General features: G+C 38.4%; 1 protein-coding gene across 4 annotated transcripts in view; it reads right to left on the bottom strand.

Annotated features, from left to right (window-relative positions):
• Positions 1-17618: 17618 nt before the first annotated feature.
• dipk2aa (divergent protein kinase domain 2Aa) overlaps positions 17619-21333 on the bottom strand; it is a 46888-nt gene continuing 43173 nt past the window's right edge. For all 4 annotated transcript variants that reach the window (XM_079820417.1, XM_079820420.1, XM_079820418.1 and 1 more), the window contains one exon: positions 17619-19886. In XM_079820417.1, the coding sequence (XP_079676543.1) occupies positions 19546-19886 (341 nt within the window). In that variant the 3' untranslated portion in view covers positions 17619-19545. The remainder of the gene's footprint in view (positions 19887-21333) is intronic.

Raw genomic sequence — 21333 nt, 5'->3', positions numbered from 1 at the left:
AGCAACGGACACGCACCCGGCCATCCACATGATGTAAGAGAAAACGTGATTATCAGACCAGGCCACCTTCTTGCATTGCTCTGTGGTCCAGTTCTGATGCCGTTTTCGCCGGTGGACTGGGGTCAGCATGGGCACCTGACTGGTCTGCGGCTATGCAGCCCCATATGCAACAAACTGTGATGCGCTGTGTATTCTGATACCTTTCTATCAGAACCAGCATTTACTTCTTGAGCAATTTGAACTACAGTAGCTCGTCTGTTTGATCGGACCACACAGGCCAGCCTTCGCTCCCCACATGCATCTATAAGCCTTGGTCGCCCATGACCCTGTCACCGGTTCACCACTGTTCCTTCCTTGGACAACTTTTGATAGATACTGACCACTGCAGACCGGGAACACCCCACAAGAGCTGCAGTTTTGGAGATGCTCTGACCCAGTCGTCTAGCCATCACAATTTGGTTATCCTTGTCAAACTTTGTTTACAGTTTAAATAATAGCATGTAAATAATAATATTTCATAATATACAAATAAACATATTTTAAAAGACTTTAAATATATACAAATAATGAATATGTTTATATAATTTTAACATTTTAATAATGTTCAGTGTTTGTCGGCTTAGTTGACATATTACCGTAACAGTTTTGTATTTGGTTTAATTTTATTTTCTGATTTCACTAGAAAGGATAAGAAATAAGATATGGCAAAAGTGCAAACTGTCTGTGCTGACCATCATTCACAAAAGGAAGGATCGAAGAATAATCTAATAAAATTTACTACACACATCACATCATCACAAATTTTTAAGGGGGCTGCCAGAGAGTTGATTGTAGATCTTTGGGGTGACTGAGATGAAGTAGCCCATAAAACTTGTACATTATTGTACATCCTTAAACCTAACCTCACACAAAGCTAATATTGAATTGTCATTGATGATGCAACGTGTCTCTAACTGATTGTCTGTGTGAATGTCCCTGTCCACATATATTGTAATTAGAAAAGACCATCATGAACATTTTGTTTAATCTTCTTTTGTGTTCCATGGAAGGATTGAGAGAATAAATGACATTTTGAATTCTGCCTTTAAATAAAGGTGAAACTTCTGAAGTTTGCCGTTAAGGATAAGAGCAATGAGAAAGAACTGAACAACACTGTGTCCTGCAGTGCTGTGTTATTTGTGCCAGTAATAGAGATGGATGGCAGAGAGGTCAGTGTGTAGTTCTACACACACACACACACACACACACACACACACACACACACACACACACACACACACATATACACACACACACACACACACACACAAACACTCAGAGCTGTAATCATGAGGCCAACACAGCTCTAAAAGTCCCCCAGGGGGTATGGATGATGTTCTCTTTTTTTTCTTCTGCTCAGGTCAATAGTAATCACATCCTATGTGTTCTATGGGGTGGTCATGTGGGCAGTGAGAGTAATGGGGGCACAGCTGTTAAGATGCCCCACTGTGTTGGTTTTCCAAGCACTCTCTGTTTCTCTAACCTCAGTGCCTCTGGCCATCTCACAGGACCGCGCTGACAGAAAAGACTCAAGCTCTTTTCCAAAACAGAGTGAGCTACCTCCATACGCACCAATTTGAGATATTACAGGCATACGTTTGTTTCAAATGGTCTTAAATTGATTATGCCGCCTCCTAAAATACTATTTTATTACCAGATTATTTGTATCCTTTTCAGGAAAAGCACTCCCATGCATATAAATGCAAGATGACAGACAACATTTTGATTATAAATATACTTATAACTCACTGAAGCAATACACCACAGGCGAAATGTCTCAGGTTGTGAATGCAACCTGGTTCCCTGTTCGATGAGAAACGAGATGCTGTGTCTTGGTGTTGATGCTATGGGGAACACCCTCAGCATGACTGATGTCTGAGCATGTGTAAACAAAAGCCAATAATTATTGGCATAAGGCAGTCTAGTATGTCACACGGGAAGTGCCCCGGAATATAAAAGGGCGCCTGAGTTACACATCATCAACTCTTTTGTCTGAAGGAGGCGTGCAGGCATGCTCTTTAGCATACCAATGAGATGCAGCATCCCATTCCCCTTTGCATTCGCAACCTGAGACGTTTCCTGTCTAAGTGGAACTTTGTTTGTGCATTGTTGACGCTATGGGGAACGCAATACCTACTAAGTCATACTAAAAAAAGTCTTAGCATTTAAGTAACTCCACAGATCAAACCAGAGTCATAAGAGCACATCAACACAGATGCACAGTGGCTCTGTTCCCCAGGCCAGTAGTCGTGGAGTAACCAACAAGCTTCTGACTTCAGATGAGGAAGTCCAGGTTTAAACAGCCCCATCCTCTGCCTGAAACCCCAGAAGCAAGGCTATAAGGGGAATACACAACATAACCACAGCAATGTTAAACTAAGCCTGAGAGGCTCAGAGAGCGCAGTCTAACAAAGGGAGAAAGTCAGTACCTCAGTAGGTTACTGAGAAAGGTGACATGTGAAGAACTTAACTCTTCCCATGAGCCATTAGCTACCACCTTAGTATAATTACCAGCCAAGGGGGAGCACATATCTCAACCACATACAAATCATAAGGGAGGGAGGTAACAAGACCATGGGACATACTGTGGTATGCAAGGAAGTAAAGAGATTCTCATAAACCAAGCTACACCCCAAGGAAGTCACCCAACATAACTCCATCTACCTATCTCAACCCTGAGGAGATACTCAAGGGAGTTGTAATTGGAATATTTACGCCCTAATTAAAATCCTGAAATGGAGAGGACAGAAGAACACTAGCATGGGACGTATAGTGTTCCAACTATTGTGGCATACTACCAAACAACTCATCCAAACAGGGAGTGTACCTCTCTACTTGAAGCCCAATGATGGTTGGGGAGGGAGATGAATGGCTGGTGGCCCAAAACAGATCCATTCATCTTGTATCACAACTAAGGAAGATATGATTGGAAGTAATCCATTAGCCCTACTTGAAACTCATATATAGCATATAGCATATAACTAGAGAGGGTGGTAAAAAAGAGGGGCATGGGGCGCTTAGCGTTCTGCCCTTGACAACCACACTTCCACCCAAGGGGTTCAAAGTCAACAGTGCATCAACAGTGCATCAACCATATCACAGTGTCCGAGGCAGAGCGGCGAGTCAGGTCATGGGGTTTACAGATGGATCTGGTAAAGGGGTTAGAGATGGGCTCAGCCATTTCTCTACCCTCACATGCCAGAGCCAGTGCTTTATCTCCGGGTCTGGAAGCACACATTGTGTTTTTTTCCACCCTGAGTGAAACTATCCTCTGAGGAGTTGGATGTTGTTAGTGTCGAGACAGGAGATGTTGAGGACTCGCCACCTCACACTCCTGCTCATGAGGAGCTCATAGAGGTTGTGACTCGTGCTGTGGCCAGACTCAATATTGATTGGCCGGCAGAAAATCAGGAAGTTTGTTATAAAAGTAAATTAGATGAACGTTCTTCCATCCCGATCACAACCTCCTCATCGCTGATCTCGCAGGGCTCTCCGCCGAGCCCATATCCCAGCAGTGCTAGGCTGCTCACCCCCTCTGAGGAGGGTCTCAGAGCAATCAGTTTGGTTGTTCCCTGCTGGTTTGCCATTTCAGGGCACCAACTTAGTTGCTCAAATCACTCCAGAGGCCAGTCTCAAGATAATGGTTCCCTTAGTAGATTTTTTGGCAGCGTGGAATACGTAATGGGTCGGGGGAAACCCATTACGTATGATCAAGGTCACACAGCGATGCCTATGTGCCTTGGTTATGTGGAAGAAACCTTGGTTTCTTTGCAAAGGGCCTTGTGCTGGGGGCTGCTTGTCATCGTCTAACGCTTACGATGGATGCATCCCTTACTGGCTGGGGGGCAATCATGTATGGTCGCTCGGCTCAGGGTCTGTGGTGGGGCCATCTTCTCTCGTGGCACATAAACTGCCTGGAAATAATGGTTGTGTTTCTAGCACTCAAACACTTACTCCCAGACCTGAGAGGCCATCATGTGCTTGTTCGTACAGACAACACATTGATGGTCTCTTATATAAACCATCAGGGGAGTCTGTTGTCGCACCCGTTAAGCTGGCTCACCAGATCCTCCTGTGGGCCCAAGGGAAGCTGCTCTCACTGAGGGCAGTTTATATCCCTGGGCAACCAAATCAGGGAACAGACATCCTGTCGAGACAGGGGCTGAGGCCCGGGAAATGGAGACTCCACCCCGAGCTGGAGGAGCTCCTAAGCTCCAATGGGAGAGCTTTGTTTGAGCGAAAGTAGATCTGTTCGCTTCTCTAGGGACGACACATTGTCCACTATGGTTCTCCCTCACACACCCAGCTCCTCTTGGGCTGGATGCCCTGGTGCAGACGTCAACAAATTAAAACTGACTGACTTTTGAACCTGGCTTTATTCAGTATTCAGATTTCTGATCTATAGATACTGTATATGCAAATTAGTGCATATTTAATTAGATACTACCTCATTTAAAAAACAAACAGCTACTGTCCTTTAAATGTTGTTTCTTATACTCAAATAGCATTAAAAAAAGCATTCGTCAGTTTGGCATCCATCCATCCATTTTCTAAACCGCTTGCCCTATGTATGGTCACAGGGAAGATGGATAATTCTGACAATTATCAACAAAAACTGTTTAAAATAATAAACAAAACATTTAAAAAAATGCTAAATGTGCTATGTGTTAATACAGCATAGCAGGGTTCCTCTCACAGCTCCTATTTTGAAATAATTTGTGATCTTTTGTTCGCTTTTCAGGCAGAGCTCATGCCTGTGTACAGTGTCCAAATCAGTCTTTTATGAGCTTATATCTGTCTTACTATAGGATGCTGTCACTAAAGGCAGCTATAGCAACAGTTGTGTGTGTTCTGATTTGAGCTCTCAATTGACAGTGTATATAAAGACGCTTATGGTGTTGTTGATACTGTCAGGTCAGGTGCTTGTCATTTAAATTCTTTTATCTTTGTTTTCCCCCAGTTCCTCATTCCTCAGAGACAAAGCACAGTTCCACTGCAGAAGTTCCTTATTTGCTTCTTTCATTGCCTCTATTTACAATGAACTATTGCTGTAACATCTGTGCTTACAGCTCAAATTTCATAAAACCACAACCATGTGGCTTTTTCGAGTACATGCTGACATTTATGATGTGATGTTTTTGTCTGCATAATCAGCAACAAAGTGGCCGCAATGTGCAAAAGTTTCCCATTGAGACTGAATAACATTATACACAGCTGTAAATTTGCCACTTACAAATTGATTCATGAAGTTTACTTTGTGAACCTAACCAAACATTCAGATAATAAAACCGTTTATAAAACCCCATACAGCTGGACAGTCCTCTAACCATAAGATGCAGATGTGTTCTGATTTAAGATCTGAACAAGAACACTTTCTTCTGATGTTCTGAAGCTACAGTATTCAAATAAAACCAGAACATTATTCAATGCACATTCATGCTACACGACTTTTGGCTGGATTTTGCTGTCACAGACCTTAAAAATCTCCCGTATCGCAGGCAAATCAGTGCCCGTTGCATTCGCAGATGCTTGTTAAGTATGAGCAGGCGACTGGTCTCGAGCAGTGACAGACGCTGCAAAATTTTCAAACCTGTTTGATATTATTGCTATGTGATCTTGTAGTGTGGCCAATGCAATGACAAGGTGGAACTAATCCAGTCAATTACAGTGCAGAATGGGAAAATCTCATAATCACTGTGAATTTATGTGGGAAAACATTTTGAGAAAACCTCTTGACCAAGGCTGTGTCTGAAAACTTAAAAATGTTGCCTTCGGAGAATGCATTCCAAGGTAGGAAGGCATCAAGGCACGTCCAAATCCAATGTTGGCTTCACTTCCTGCCTCCTGATAGCCTAGAAATCTAGACGCACCCTAGCGGCAGCAAATATAATTTGCAACCAGGGTAGTCTAGCAACTCTCCGTTGGCTTGCGAGCTGGAAAAACCAAACTCTGGTCAGACCAATCACATGGTGTGTAGAGTCGGTGGGCGGGCTTAATATAATGATGGCAGAGTTGCCACGGTTCCACATTCTACTCGTAAACAAAGCAGCTGGCGAACAGCTGTCTTTCGAATCGGCATTGGCCGCGACTCTGGAAGACTTGGGGTTAAGATTTTCTTTGAGAAAAGAACAAAGAATGGCACTGAAGTCATTCTTAAGAAAGATGTGTTCGGAGGTTTGTCGACCAGCGAAAGTTTAATCTCTCAACTACCTCCGCTTCACCTTCGTGGTTGCTCTGGTTGGTTGGTTGGTTGTAGCGCTATCCTATTGCGCGCAGAGGAAATTTGAAAGACAACTGTTTATCCCGCCCCTCGGATTGAGCAATGCCAATGGTGAGTTTCCAGACCCAACATCTTTATGTGGGTCTGGCTTGTCAGGCTAGCCTCCTGAGAGACGTTCATATCATTGTTTTTTGAAGGCAGCGCAGATATATCCTTTGCTATCTTTGATATCCCACAATCCTGTGCGTTCCATTCTATGACAGTTGAGCTAAAGAATAAAGATGGCATCTGAAAGTTGCGGTTGCTGATCAGTTTGTGTGGACATTTTTGACAAACATTTTCCACTTCTCCATAGTATTTAATAGGGCGGTGACAAGATCTCTGCCACAAGATCTCGTGAGATTAAAGTGTGATGAGATTTCTCGTCGAAGTGAAAAGCTGTCTTGCGCAATATTGCCATGACGGAGTGTGAGGGAGAAGTTAGGATAGAATATGCCACCACTACGTTTACATTACACCTCCACTGTCATTTTCCTTTTTATATAAATCAATTCCATCCAGCTCATCCAACACGAACTGCAGAGTCGTATTCGTAGTGCGCAGCAGGAATCAGAGTTCACTGACCACATGACGAGATGACGGACAGGAACATGGCGGAGGATTTGTTGCACAACAGAGCGTCTGAGAAAATGCCTGATCTTGTAGAATGCGCGTTCAGCACCTCTGCTCCCTATTCAGAGTATGCGAGATCACAAAATTGAAAGCGGAAGTAAACTCGAGCATGCATTCAAACGCGATTTCAAAACCCCGCATTTTGAAACCGGCTCCCTGATGCATGCGAATATCTCTCAATATTAAAGCTATCTTAGACTGGGCTGTGTAGTTGTAACCACCTCTTAGCTCTGTATCATGCTTTAAGAAAAATGTGGTCTCTATTTGCACTTTAAATATTGAGATGGTACTTTGATTATGGTTGCACTTATTGTTTGCACTTTATAAGACTAATAGAAAACTGTTATTCATTTCTATTTATTCTGTTTTTAGTTCTATGATCAATTTGTGGAAAGGAGTTCAGTTAGCAGGTCAAAAGTTGTAAAAGCTCATAAATCATGTGCAGTTCTAATGTCTGAAGAAGAGGAGAGAAGACAGTCAGTTGAGTTTGTGGCAAAACCTTTTACAGTGCTTGTATATTGTTGTACTGTATATGATAATTCAAAGTCAGAAAGTAGAACTGAAATTACATTCATTACAAGATGATGAGTTGAAATATTTCAAATGCACCTGCAGACTACTTTTCTATTTCATCATTGAGGATTTCTTAAAATACTGTGTAAAAATATTGTCTCGTCTCGTTCTCGTGAACCCAATCTTGTGTCTTGTCTTGTCTGGTTAGCTACCTGTCTTGTCACACCCCTAGTATTTAAATATTTGCTAGTTCTCACTAGGGGTGGCACGGTACATGGAAAAAAAACGAACCATTCGGTTCGCTTGTCTCGGTTCGGAGTGTGTGCGTTGCACTGTTCGACGCATGCACAATGTATCCTCGTGCCCGTATGTTACCTCAGACATTGGATGTCCTTTTCGCATGAAATAAGAGGTGTGTGTGTGTGGACATACAGTAAAGTAAAAGTGGAGTGTTGCAGGTCACGTCACGTGTAGAAATGCAAGTGGGAGAGATAAGGAAGGCTGCCCGGAGTTGTTGTAGGATGCGCCAGCATCATATAGCAGGCAGGGCAGATGCAGTGCGGAGAGCGGGAGCCGCGCGCGCCTGTTGCGCATACACACACACTGGCAGTGTTTGTCTCGCGCAGCTGAACCATGGCTCGTGTATTGCAAATACAGACAAATATTGTCCATTCTGTCACATTTTCCGGTGTTCTCCTCCGACCCCTGTCTGTCTCATGCTTTGATTTATGATGGGTAGCATATATCTGCTGCAAATGCATGTGTCTCATACACACATGCATATATAACATGTTGTATATAAGTAGTTCACATGATAAATGTAACATTTAAAAGTTAAGATATGCTTCTAGTTTTAATAATTTAAACATGCCTTTGAAGTTTGGGCAAAAACTTCTGGCAGTGTTGCGTTTTCGTGTATTTTTTATTTTTTTCACAGCGCTGGATGTCATATGGTGATTGTGAAACACACGGAACACTTCATGGTGAAATGTGTTAATCAGGTCAGCTGAATTAAAGCCACAGTGCATTGTTCTGATCAAAATTGATATGATTAACATGAAAAATGTTACGCCAATGTGTCGGACTCGGTAGACAGCCAGTTAGGAAACAACTTGATATAACAATTTTTTAATACTGTATCCTAAATTGTGTATGATTAAGCTATATCATATGCTGAAGTAAATTTCTGGAGTGTTAACGATTAAAAAAAACAACAACAAGAACCGTACAGAACCGAAAACCATGGCCCTAAAACCGTGATACGAACCGAACCGTGGGTTTTGTGAACCGTGCCACCCCTAGTTCTCACCAAAGCTCGCTCTATTTTGCTGTAGGTCATTAAACCATTACGCTGTCTCAGAAGTCTGTCTGAAATCAGTTTCGTGAGGTACCTTTGTACACAAATGTTGCCTGCAAAGTCATTGCCTATAAGGCAGCGAGGCAACAAGTCAACCTAAGTTTTCGGACGCAGCCCAAAAGTCATGTAGTTTGTGTATCTCGTCAGTGTTGAGTTGTGTAGTATATGCTCGTGCTATGACAAGACAACATCAGATGACAAGAAACCTTGTTGTGCAATTTGAGCACAACAGCAATGTAGTGTAGTCAATCCTGTAGTGTGAGCTTGCCCTGACAGTCAAAAGCTAATTGTGGTTACATACCTGAAAATGAATAAAGGCCTACATTTCAATCTTTTCATCATATAATGTGGTTATTAATTCCACAACTGAAGTTTTAGCCAACAGTAACAGTCTCGTAACCTGTGAAGCTTAATTTCACGTTGCCAAATATGTTTCCCTGCCTTGACTATTCTCCATCACCATCAGATAAAACTAAAGACTACAGCATGTTTTAACTGCGTTCAGACTGTGTGGTGCCTGTGAGGTCATGACCAGAGTCTTGAATTGTACATTTTCACACCATCGTGTCAATTAAATAATGTAATCTTCTGAACTTATGCCTATTACGTCCCACATGTTAATATTCAGATCATCATGAAAAGTTCCTCTCTTCCTCTCTACTTCTTTCCGGAACTAAAGACTTGGTAGAACAACTCATCTGTCCCAAAAAGACCTGGATCAGGCACAGGCTGGGCAAAGCTGATAGTCACACTTTGGAATTACTGTAACATTTAAATACTTATCAAGGACAGAAATTTGGGGTCTGGGAAAAAATTTGTGAATTTAAATATAAAGTGAATTTATATTTTTATTTAAAATGTGAATGTAAAAGTGGGGTCAGTGTTTTTTATTTATTTATTTACTTTTTTTTTTTAATTATCACTTTTATTCAGCAAGAATGCATTAAATTGATCAAAAGTACAAATAAATGATATACTTCCCTAATGTCACCAAACCTTTCTATTTCCAATAAATGCTGTTCCTTTAAACTTCCTATTCATTAAAGAATCTTGGAAAATATACTCGTTTGCATAAAAATAATAATTAGCACAACAGTTTTCAACATTGATAATAATAAAACAAAAATATTTATTGAGCATCAAATCATCATCATAGAATGATTTCTGAAGGATCATGTGACACTGAAGACATGTGACACTGAAAAAAAAGGTCCTTAAAATAAAATAAAATAAAATAAAATAAAATAAAATAAAAGGTTTCTAATAAAACACATTTCTAACACTGGTGCTCATGTACCTTTTCCACTTTCCAGAACCTTTAGGAAGCCTGAAACTTTCTTCTTGTTTAGCCTGGAGTGTATGAAAAGGGTGAATAATAAGAATGGTTTCGGACTATCTAGGGTATTGGATATCTTTTTTCACCCGAGATTTTTCCCTCTTCACTAGATTTCGAGAACTGTCAGAATGGTGCTGACTCTGTATTCTCTAATCCTTGCCATGGGTTTTGCAACCAGAGGAAGAAATCTATATTTAGGATGCCATGGGTGAATGTGTTTAACTTTAGCCCAGAGTCTCTCCATTCATCACTAGAACACGCTCAAAGGAGGGCAAACCTTGACACCAGCTTCAGGCCATGATATTAATGACTTCTGCGGTCAACCCGAACGGCAAACACTTTAAATTTATTTACAGTATATTGGCCAACAAAAGTAATGCTTTACAACACAAGAATTATTGAACTCAGGTTATCCTTAAGCAATTCACATTCTGTTGAAGCTGAAGGACTAAACTGAAAAAGGGTTCATGTTCTGTTCAGTTTGTCTAGCTGTCTTCTCACACTTCTCTGTGGCTCCTGCTCAGGATGTGTGTTGGCTTTATTCCAGATGAAACCATATGGAGGTCCTCAGACACAAATCACACACACGTTGGGTTTCCATGTTTTATGAGGATATTCAATAGACATAATGATTTTTATACTGTACAAACTGTATATTCTATCCCCTAAACCTACCCATCACATTTTTTATGGGGCTTAAAGGCATACCTTAAGAATTTTTTTTTCCACAACTCCCATAGTTTATGATTGCAGAAAAATGTTTGTATTAAACATTGATGGAGCAACAGATTTTGTGTGAAAATAAATCATAAAAGTGGTTAATTTTGTTTAAAAATCAAATGTATGAGGTGGCAAGGGGGGCCTTTTACCCCCCACGCACAGGGCAAAAGGCACAAAGTATTGATACAAATACTTTAGCTAAAATAATATGTTGTGTCTTTATAATAATGTAATAAAGGTAATACTTGTTCAAAAAAGCACTTTAGCAAAGTTTGTACTATTTTCTGTTTATTTTGATGAATAAAATAATTCATTTTTGTTCAATAAATATACTGTCATTCATATATGTTAATATAAAATTATATTTTAAAAATACATAAACAAAATTATTTTAAAAACTAAAGATTCTGAAATCATTGAAGGAGATCCCATAATAATTTAATTAGTTAAAGGAACACACCACTATTTTTGAAAATAGGCTCATTTTCCAACTCCCCTAGAGTTAAACAGTTGAGTTTTACCGTTTTCGAATCCATTCCGCCAATCTCCGAGTCTGGCGGTAGCACTTTTAGCATAGTTTAGCATCATTGAATCTGATTAGACAGTTAGCAGCTCGCTCAAAAAAATGACCAAAGAGTATCGATATTTTTCCTATTTAAAACTTGACTCTTCTGTAGTTACATCATGTACTAAGACCGACGGAAAATGACAAGTTGCGATTTTCTAGGCCGATACTAGGAACACTACTCTCATTCCTGCGTAATAATCAAGGAACTTTGCTGCCGTACCATGGGTGCAGCAGGCGCAATGATATTATGCAGCACTTGAAAATAGTCCCCAGCTAGATAACCAACGTGACCGGCACTAAGGCTGAATCTGAAATCGCACCATATACTCTCAAATAGGGCATTATTTAAGGGGACAGCCATTTGTAGTGGTGTCCGAAACCACAGTGGATGTTACTGAGTGCACTCATTCAAACGCACATTGCACCGCAATAACAAGTGTACAGTCGATGTACACACAGCGGCTGTCTGAATTCACTCCTTCAAGTAAACTGTATTAGTGGACTTACATAGGGAATAGTGAATGAGGGTTTAGGGGGCAATCTCGGATTCAGCCTAAGTTTGTGTAGTTGCTGAGTATATGTTGCAGAGTTTACGATATGTTTAACAGTCCTCTCTAATACAAATAATTCGTTACTGTACTTAAGTAGATTTTTCTGATATTTTTACTTTACTATTTACTTTTGTGTCGACTCCTTACATTTTAATACAAATATCGGTACTTTCTACTCCACATTTTACAAAATTGGCTCGTTACTTTTTCTTTCAAATAATTTCAGTGGAGTTAATGTTATTATTTTTCACGTCATCAATACCGCATTCAATCTAATTGGATGGGAATATACGTTGCACTTGACGCACCACTACAAGACGACTCAACAGATTCGGCGGCATTCATTCACGGTAAATCATTGCGGCTTGATGGTAACGTTAGCATGTAGTATAGACGGCGGCGGCATTATTGAAGAAAACGGAGTAGACAAGCAGCAAGACATTCCCAATCATCATTGGCCTTATCTGAGAGAGATGTTTGAGATTGTAGGCATCAAGAATGACTCCTGGCGAATGTGCTGCAAATTGTGCCAACCAACACCCCGAACTGCTGGCTTTCAAGAATTCACCATCGAATTTGAAAGAACACCTATAGGGCCTAGAGGTAAATGCATCTTTTTGTTGTTTTAAAAAGCTATTTGTTTGTTTCAGTAACTTTATTAAGTTTACGTTAATGTTGGTCAGTTACATTTGCTCTCTTGCTAGCAATGACCATGCTTTGGTTCGCTAGCATTTAATTAAGTAACCAAAGTAATATTAAGGTTAGGAAGTGTTCAGTTTATTAGAAAATAATCTACAAGCTGATACAATATCTGCATGTATAGATTTAGATTAAAAACAAATTCAGGGTGCTTTCACACTAAGCTCGTTTGCTGCGGTCCGAGCCCGATCGGGATTGTTCCCGGCGCCCCCAGCAGCATTGGTCTGTACTGGTTTCACACTCAACTTGATTCTATCGAACCCTGGTGCGTTTGTTTGCATCTTACGTAATCTAAAACGTGCATGGGTCAATATATTGTGTTTTTTGTTAATTCGGTGCTATTATGAGCATGGCTGTAGTAGACAGCTATGAGGTCACCGAAGTCCGGACTTTCAGTAATTTGCATATCAATAAAGAATTTAATACAATGCACATTGAATTTGTAATTTCTCTAACTTTTATAGCACTTCAATTGTAAAAATTGTGAGCCTGACTTATTATTATTAGCACTCCATGTTCAAAGTTTTAGGCCTATTGGCAGGCATCCATTTAAAATGTACGCAATGGCATATTTTTTCCATATCCACTTAAGTTTCTCAGCTTGCACTCTAGTAACCTTTGTGTGGTCCAGGTAGCTTTACATAAAAAATGGTTGTCATTCGCAAGGCTACTTTTACTTTTATACTTTAAGTCAATTTCCAAGCCTGTACTTTGTTACTTTTACTTAAGTAAATAAGTTGAATCATTACTTGATTTTTTTGTATCTGTACTTCTACTTGAGTACGGGAGCTGAATACTTTTGCCATATCTGACGTTATTAACTGATAAACAAAGGAAGTATACTATGGGGCGCCGTTTGTAAAGCGGCTCACGCTGAAAATAACAGCAACATTTTGACACATTTAGCTTCAAACAATGTTTAAAAAACTGGTATGAATTTTTGGCGGTCACTTTTTTAGCACATTTACAACAATATTTGTCAACTTAGAGATATTTTAAATAGTTAAATCTAAATGTTAAATGTTAAATCTAAATGTTAAATCTAAATCTAAATGTTAAATCTAAATGTTAAATCTAAATGTTAAATCTAAATCTAAATGTTAAATCTAAATCTAAATGTTAAATCTAAATCTAAATGCTAAATCTAAATGTTAAATCTAAATCTAAATGTTAAATCTAAATCTAAATGTTAAATCTAAATCTAAATGCTAAATCTAAATGTTAAATCTAAACGTTAAATCTAAATGTTACATCTAAATCTAAATGTAAAATCTAAATGTTAAATCTAAATGTTAAAACCGGTTATCTGCATTCTGAATTTGCATATTAGTTAAATATTTAGTTTCACCCGAAACATTTAGATTCAACATTTATATTTAGATTTAACATTTAGATTTAACATTTAGATTTAGATTTTGTATTTAGATTTAACATATAGATTTAACATTTAGATTTTACATTTAGATTTAGATGTAACATTTAGATTTAACGTTTAGATTTAACATTTAGATTTAGCATTTAGATTTAGATTTAACATTTAGATTTAGATTTAACATATAGATTTAGATTTAGCATTTAGATTTAACATTTAGATTTAGATTTAACATTTAGATTTAACTATTTAAAATATCTCTAAGTTGACAAATATTGTTGTAAATGTGCTAAAAAAGTGACAGCCAAAAATTCATACCAGTTTTTTAAACATTGTTTGAAGCTAAATGTGTCAAAATGTTGCTGTTATTTTCAGTGTGAGCCGCTTTACAAACGGCGCCCCATAGTATACAGTTTATGAAAAGTATTAGCGTAAATATATATATTAGTAAAAGTATTGGCATTTGATTTGTGGTTGATGCCCAATGTCGCTAGCTGAGCAGAAATACATAATCATGTTTCTCTTTGTCCCCTCAAAATTGCGTTGGATTTTCCTTAGCTTAAAGATTGAAGTGTCCATCTATCACCGTTTTCCATGTTTGTAGAATTATTTTGTGGAGTAAATATATAGGCTAAAATCTGTGTGTAGACAGCTTTTTGAAAAATCAGTGTACACTTACGTCACAGGTTGTTCCTATAGAGTGGTGCAGGTATGACTTAAAAAGCTAAAGGTAGGTAAAAAGCTAAAGGTAGGCTATAAATGGACTACACCACAGTCCCACGATTTCAATGTCACCATCACTAAGATTTTGACAACTCTTTCAGTTTTTATTTCAAAACATTTTTCAAGAATGTTTGAGTTGGTAGTTTAGAAGGATAATGAGGCTGTAAAAGTGGACTGGAGGTTACCTGTTCAGCGTGACGATGTTTAATCTCTCTTTAGTCCCATTTCGCCACTTGTTAGCAACCACCTTTTTCAAGACACATAACAGCCTCAAAAAAATCATGAGTGGGGTAATACTGATTTATTTTATGTCAGATAATTTATGTCAGAGAATAAAACGTGAAGGAGTCTTGAGCTTGTGCTCACCAGACCTTATTCAGCCATTTAAAAACAAATCCCATTCAAAAAACCTTTTGACTTTGGGAACCGGAAGTGTTAAAATGCTAACTTGCTTCTGCGTTTTGGCCTACAAAGTGATGTCATACCTGCACCACTCTATTGTGCTGGGTTAGACTCTACTCTGAAATAGGAGCAAAATTAGTTCCCCCAAAAGGTGTTTCTAGAACTAAAATCGTTCTTAATTCCTGTGGTGCGAACACGCCAAAATTCAGGTACTTCCACCAATTGTTCTAGGAACATCCTCTGGTGCGGAAGACCAATGAGAGGAGTTTACTCGCACTCGACTCGTTAACTCATTTTGGTCCATTTTAGGGCTGGTCCGAATACCATTTTTTGAGCTTCGAAGCTTCTGTAGTAATCAACATCGAATATTCGAAGCTTCGGAGGGAAGGAGCTGAACATATCCTTCTCTCTAATAAAGGCTGGAATCAGGAGAAGCGGCGCGCCTCACGCGGGCAGGGCTTATATGCTCCGCGAACGGGCAATGAATAGTGATACAAAACACACAGACCTGTTACGTCCCAGTTTTGATATATTATAGTAGCTAGTAAAAATAATTCTGTTCAGTTATAGAACAGACTAAGAGCCCCTATTTCTGCCCCTGGGGCCAGTCTTCGGGACAATTTTCACGTCATACCTCAAACGCGGGCTTTTTCCTTCATTTTATATTTTAGACATTCATTAATTAAAAGAAACAATGAGGTGTGCAGCGCTGGTGGAAACAACATGAGACTATGACAACACGACTGTTAAGACGGTGTTTAGAGTAGGCCTATCGCCGCAAATGAGTAAAGCAAGCCAACACGCAAACTGCCGAACCTCTTAGATGCTCAAAAACACAATCATCTTCATTAAAATGAATGAGACTAAATGCTCTTACAGTGCTTAGATCACTCGTTCTGATATTGCGGTCTTTGATCTTGAAATGAGCTGATGAATAGCCTATAATGCAGCTAATATCTTTTGCTTTCGTTGACATGAACTCCGTTAAATGTGCATATAGCGCAAGAATTGAAGATCGGATTTATATTAATTTTGCGGAGAGGTGTAGGCTACTAAGTTAAGACAACCTGCCTAATTTTTATTTATTTATTTTTGAACACGTTTCCTCAAAAAAAAAAACGTATTATAAGCAAGACAAGTTAAGTGTTGATTTAAGAGGATAAATGGATCAAACATGTGTTGTTAACTCACTCAGTCCGCTTGGTCGTTACTTAAAAAAAAGAAAACTTTAATTTAACAATCAAAAAAATGCTTTAAACATTTTTCTAAATTAACTTAATAAAGAAACGAAACGAAATATAACTACTTTGACATTAAAAACAAAACTGAACTATTTTAATGGCTGCAACGATGTGTAGGCCTAATAGGGAGGATAAAAAAATAAAAGAAAAAAAATCACGGGACTCGGGCCGATAGTTTTGGTAAGCTGTTTGACACGGCCGGGCTAGGGTCTAAGACTAACTACAATTAAAAAACTGAACGTGCCACTCGAGCCAAACTAACGGCCGTCTCAGCACATCAGCAGCAGCAGTCAGATCATATTCTACATGAGAGCGAGGAGCTAAATTACAAGATGATCGCGGAATATTTGGTTTTAAAGCGATGTAAAAGCACCTTAAGGGAGTTTGTCATTGTACTGTTTTGTTGCTATGTTTTTCATTATAGAATAATAGCTAATGAACCCACAATTCAAGCAACCCGCCCCTGAATTGGCAAACCGAAAGTAAACGCGGCGCAGGGCTGCATGCGTTCAGCCGCTCAGCGCACAAGCACAGCATTGAGGGAAACGCTGAGGGAATATTTTTTCACCGTCACATCCCTAACGTATAAAAAGGATAATACATTTTGATTATATTATTCTATTTTCCACAATGTCAAACGAACGCAGTTTAACCCAAAATGCAAGCTCAGACATGGCTTCTGCCATATAAGCTTTACATATGTGCAGTTGTGCGCTCTGCTGCAGGGAACACTAAGAAGAAGAACATATATTTATTAAGTATAACGACGCTATTAAAAATGGCTTGGCTATAAGATAATTGAAAAAAAGTATTGTATTTTATAGTGATTTTATAGTGTAAACATATGCAAGCGCGAATGAGAGCCGATGCCAGGTGTTCATGAAAACAACAACAACAACGAATATTCGAATCACAAATTTGAAAATCGAATACCAACCCATCGAACGAATATTCGAATATTCTGGTCCAGCCCTAGTCCATTTAGAAATGTTTCTTTGTGAAAACGAAACAAGAACCAAGAACAAATTGCAACATAGAAACAATTTTAATCCTTGTTTCGGAACAGGTGTGAAAACACCCATAGTATGATGTATAAGCTGTTTTCCTCATGGGGACCGAAAAATGTCCCGACAACAAGGATTTTTGCAAACCTCATAATGGATTCGATAATGCTGATTCAAAAAAAAAAAAAAATCAGAACAGGTAAGTATAGATAAACTTTAATATACTTTTAAAGTCTTATCCTGTCGAAAATACAACTTTTGAATGAAAGGCACAGTACGACCAGACTTTTCCATAGTCTCAAAACAAACACGTACAGAAAGCAGACATTTCTTCTTACAGAAAATGCACATAACTCATATTTAACATAAACAGCGGATTTCAAAAGTTGGAATGTCTTTAACCAATATGAAATGAGAGGAATTTTTAAAGCGGTAGTTCATTAAGCTCAATAAACTCCCAATATTGCTTATTACAAACACAGGTAACATTAGTAGGGGAAAAAATGCACACAAAAATATTCTAAAGGAGACAAAATTGATAAGAGGGCAAAAAATAAAGAGTCTATGAGGGAAAACAATGATCTGAAAATGTAGTGCAACTTGTCTCTGTAAACTTAATGCAAGTGCAAGTGAATGTGACGGGATGTCATGGTTGCCAGCTTATGAAGAATTAAACTGCATCGGTCCAAAAAAAGGTTACAATAACTACAACAACAAAGGTTTATGAATAAAGAAACATGAAAACATAGGAGATCTATTGTGGTTTCCCTTTTGAACAATCTTGGTCAAAGCATTTCTAAACGAACAAAATTAACCACACGATGGTGACGATATTCTTTGGTATTTTTATTCTTGCATACTTGATTGCTTTAAATCCTTTTTGTTCTTTTTTATATTGAAATCATGTCGTCCGACTACCATCACTGACACTGACTGCCACTTTTACAAAAAGCATCAACGTCTCACCAGAAAGGTTCATTGTAACAGGAAACACTTGATCAAATTTCCCTTCGACAAGAGGCATAATTTGACCAAGCACACTTTAAAATTAACGTAAGACTTTTGCAAAGATTCTCGTAGCAAAGAAATCAGGTGGTTAATCGAATATAGAGAAAACACAAATGGATGAATCCCAAAGCCTATCAAAAACATGTCCTGGTGATATTTCACCAAAAGAAAGAAAAAAATAATAATAACAATAATATTTTGCTTAATGTGTAATTTGATATTTAAAAATGTATACATCATGGTAGTATTAGACTGCCTTAAATGTATGATTCTTTAAAAAAAAATATATATATTGTTTTTTAATTTACTGTATTTACGTAATGAGATTAAGGAGAGTTCCAAAAATAAAGCAAAACCCCAAAACAAACCCCAAAACTAAACAAAACAAAAGCCCCCCCCCCCCCCCCAAACTAAACCCCAAATAAGGAAAAACAAAAGCAAAAAAAACAACTAAGCAAAAAAAACACAAAAACAAACAAAAAACTACAAAAACAAAAGAGTTAAATATTTGGGCATTACGATAATGAATTTTGGGAGATAATATGCAAAACATTAAATATAATTATATTCCTGGCTAAAACAGGAATATAATATATTGAAAATAATTGTTTATTTTTTAGGGTAAAACATGACCTGGACACTTTTTTTTTTCTTTTTTTTAAGATTCACCCAAACATACACAAAGCTCCCTGCGTCACATCAGTAATAACCGCTGCTCACGGTGCACTTACAGCACCCAATTTATAAATTAATTAGAAACCGAATTATAGGATGCTGATCAGAACCGATAATAGCAGTGAGAGTTCATTGAAGCATCAGCTCACAATCACACACACACAGACACACACACACACACACACACACTAGTGCGATCACAGCAGTTCGATCCTCTAGTCTGCTGATTTTCACACGACCCTTTAATCCATGTTCATGTGCAAACTTCTTAATTAGCCCCGGACAGGACTGGAACCAATGTTGGCATGATTGATAGGGCAACGAAATAGCAAATCCCTTGAAGGTGTACAAATGCGTTCCACAATCTGGCAGAACATTTGTAAAAGTACTTTTGAAGTCTTTTTTTGAGGGGGGCCACAGCAGCAGCGCCTCCCTGTTCTCGACACTACCTGTTAGTATTGCTCGGCTGTATGAGTTGTGTCAGGAACTCCCGCAGTTCTTTAGCTGCCTGGAAGCGGCCGTAACGTTTCTGAGGCTTGGTGCACTCATCCAGTAGGGCCGTGAGGCGCCCGTCTTTGACCACGTCAGCAGGGGGGTCGTGGAGGAGACCGCCCGTGGTGCCACGCCAGGTGGCGAATCTGGAGAGCAGGTTCTGACAGACAGCATAGTAGTTGTGGTCCACGGTGACTCGCGAGCAGAGGATGTCCTTGGAGAAGGAGAGGCAGGCCTCTTTGTCGCATTCCTCGTAGCGGCTCTCATACCACACGTCATAGTTCTCTGGTTTATCTGAGTGGATTAAAACAAAAAAATAATAAGTCAAGGGGGCATGATATCTGCCAAAATAAAACATGAGAATGAACTTTAAAATGAACACATTGTGTAACCCATGTTTCTGTGTGAAACTGGATGCTCCACAACTAAATATTGAAGACTGAAGTTAAAGGGTTAGTTCACCCAGAAATGAAAATTCTGTTTGCAATACGTCAACAGTGTAGGAGACTGGTACTATCTTAACGATTTACTACCTTTCTGGGCCTTGAAAGTGTTAATTAAATTGCTGTCTATGGAGGGGTCAGAGAGCTCTCGGATTTCATCAAAAATATCTTAATTTGTAAAGGCAAAGAAGTCCAGGTTGCTCAGGGAGTTCAATCAGACGTTTGAAGGTGCTCTTTGGGGTTGGGAATTCAAAGGAATGCGGGAAAAAAAGGAAAATCCAAGGCACTCTTCTTCAAATTATTAAAAAGCCTTTATTTTACTGGCCATTTCATTATAGAAAATGTAAAAGACATAAAAAAAAATTAATAAAAAAAAACACGTGTAGCGGCACAGACAGCCTTCTTCACAAATTATCTTAATTTGTGTTCCGAAGATAAACGAAGGTTTTACGGGTTTGGAACGTCGAATAATTACATTACATAATTCTCATTTTTGGGTGAACTAACCCTTTAAGGACCATTGCAGAAAACCTGGACAGAATCGCCAAATCCGGAGTATAATGAATGTCAATGAATTTTAAGAGTACATCAAGAATTAAAGCTGTATACTTAATCAATTTGTTATATGCACTAAAGTCTTTTAAGTCAGCACTTTCTGCGTGCTTCTATGCGAATGAGCGCTGCGCGTGTTTTCAGCATCTGAAATTAAATGAGCCATGAACTTTATCTCCAGACCTGATCTGAGATAGTTCACCAGCACTTCATTTCATTTCATTTGATAAAACTATCATCATTTCATATACACACAGAAACTCAGAGGTCGTAATGGCAACTCATCAAAATAGAAGTTCAGTTAACTTGAAATTTTGACAGAAATACATTACTATTGCGCAGTAGAATGTACTTCTCAAAATAGTAATACAAGTATTTAAACTTAAAGAATTTAAATGTCATTAAGGAAAATCATAATTTTTCATCCTACTTTTAATTTGAACATAACCTTTCAGCACAATGTTTGCTGAAAAAATAAAAGGAATTGTTTGATTTTAATTTAAATGTAAATGTTTTATGCCTCCTACCACCATTTTTGATAATACATTTGTATTAAATAATTCAGAAAAATTAAACACATTTCATAAGGCCTTATTATTATTAAAAAAAATTAATCAGTTAATAAATAAACTTTTATGAATTTAATTGATTAGACATGCTTTTTGAATAATACAATTTAAACGGAATCCAATAAAATTAAAATGGAAAACACTGAATTAATTAAAATGGATTTTAAAGGGCCCTAA

Source organism: Gobio gobio (assembly GCF_949357685.1).
Source record: "Gobio gobio genome assembly, chromosome: 6".
Classification (NCBI taxonomy): Eukaryota; Metazoa; Chordata; class Actinopteri; order Cypriniformes; family Gobionidae; genus Gobio; species Gobio gobio.
The sequence above is the reverse complement of the archived record's forward strand: the minus strand, read 5'-3'. Positions and strand labels throughout refer to the sequence as shown.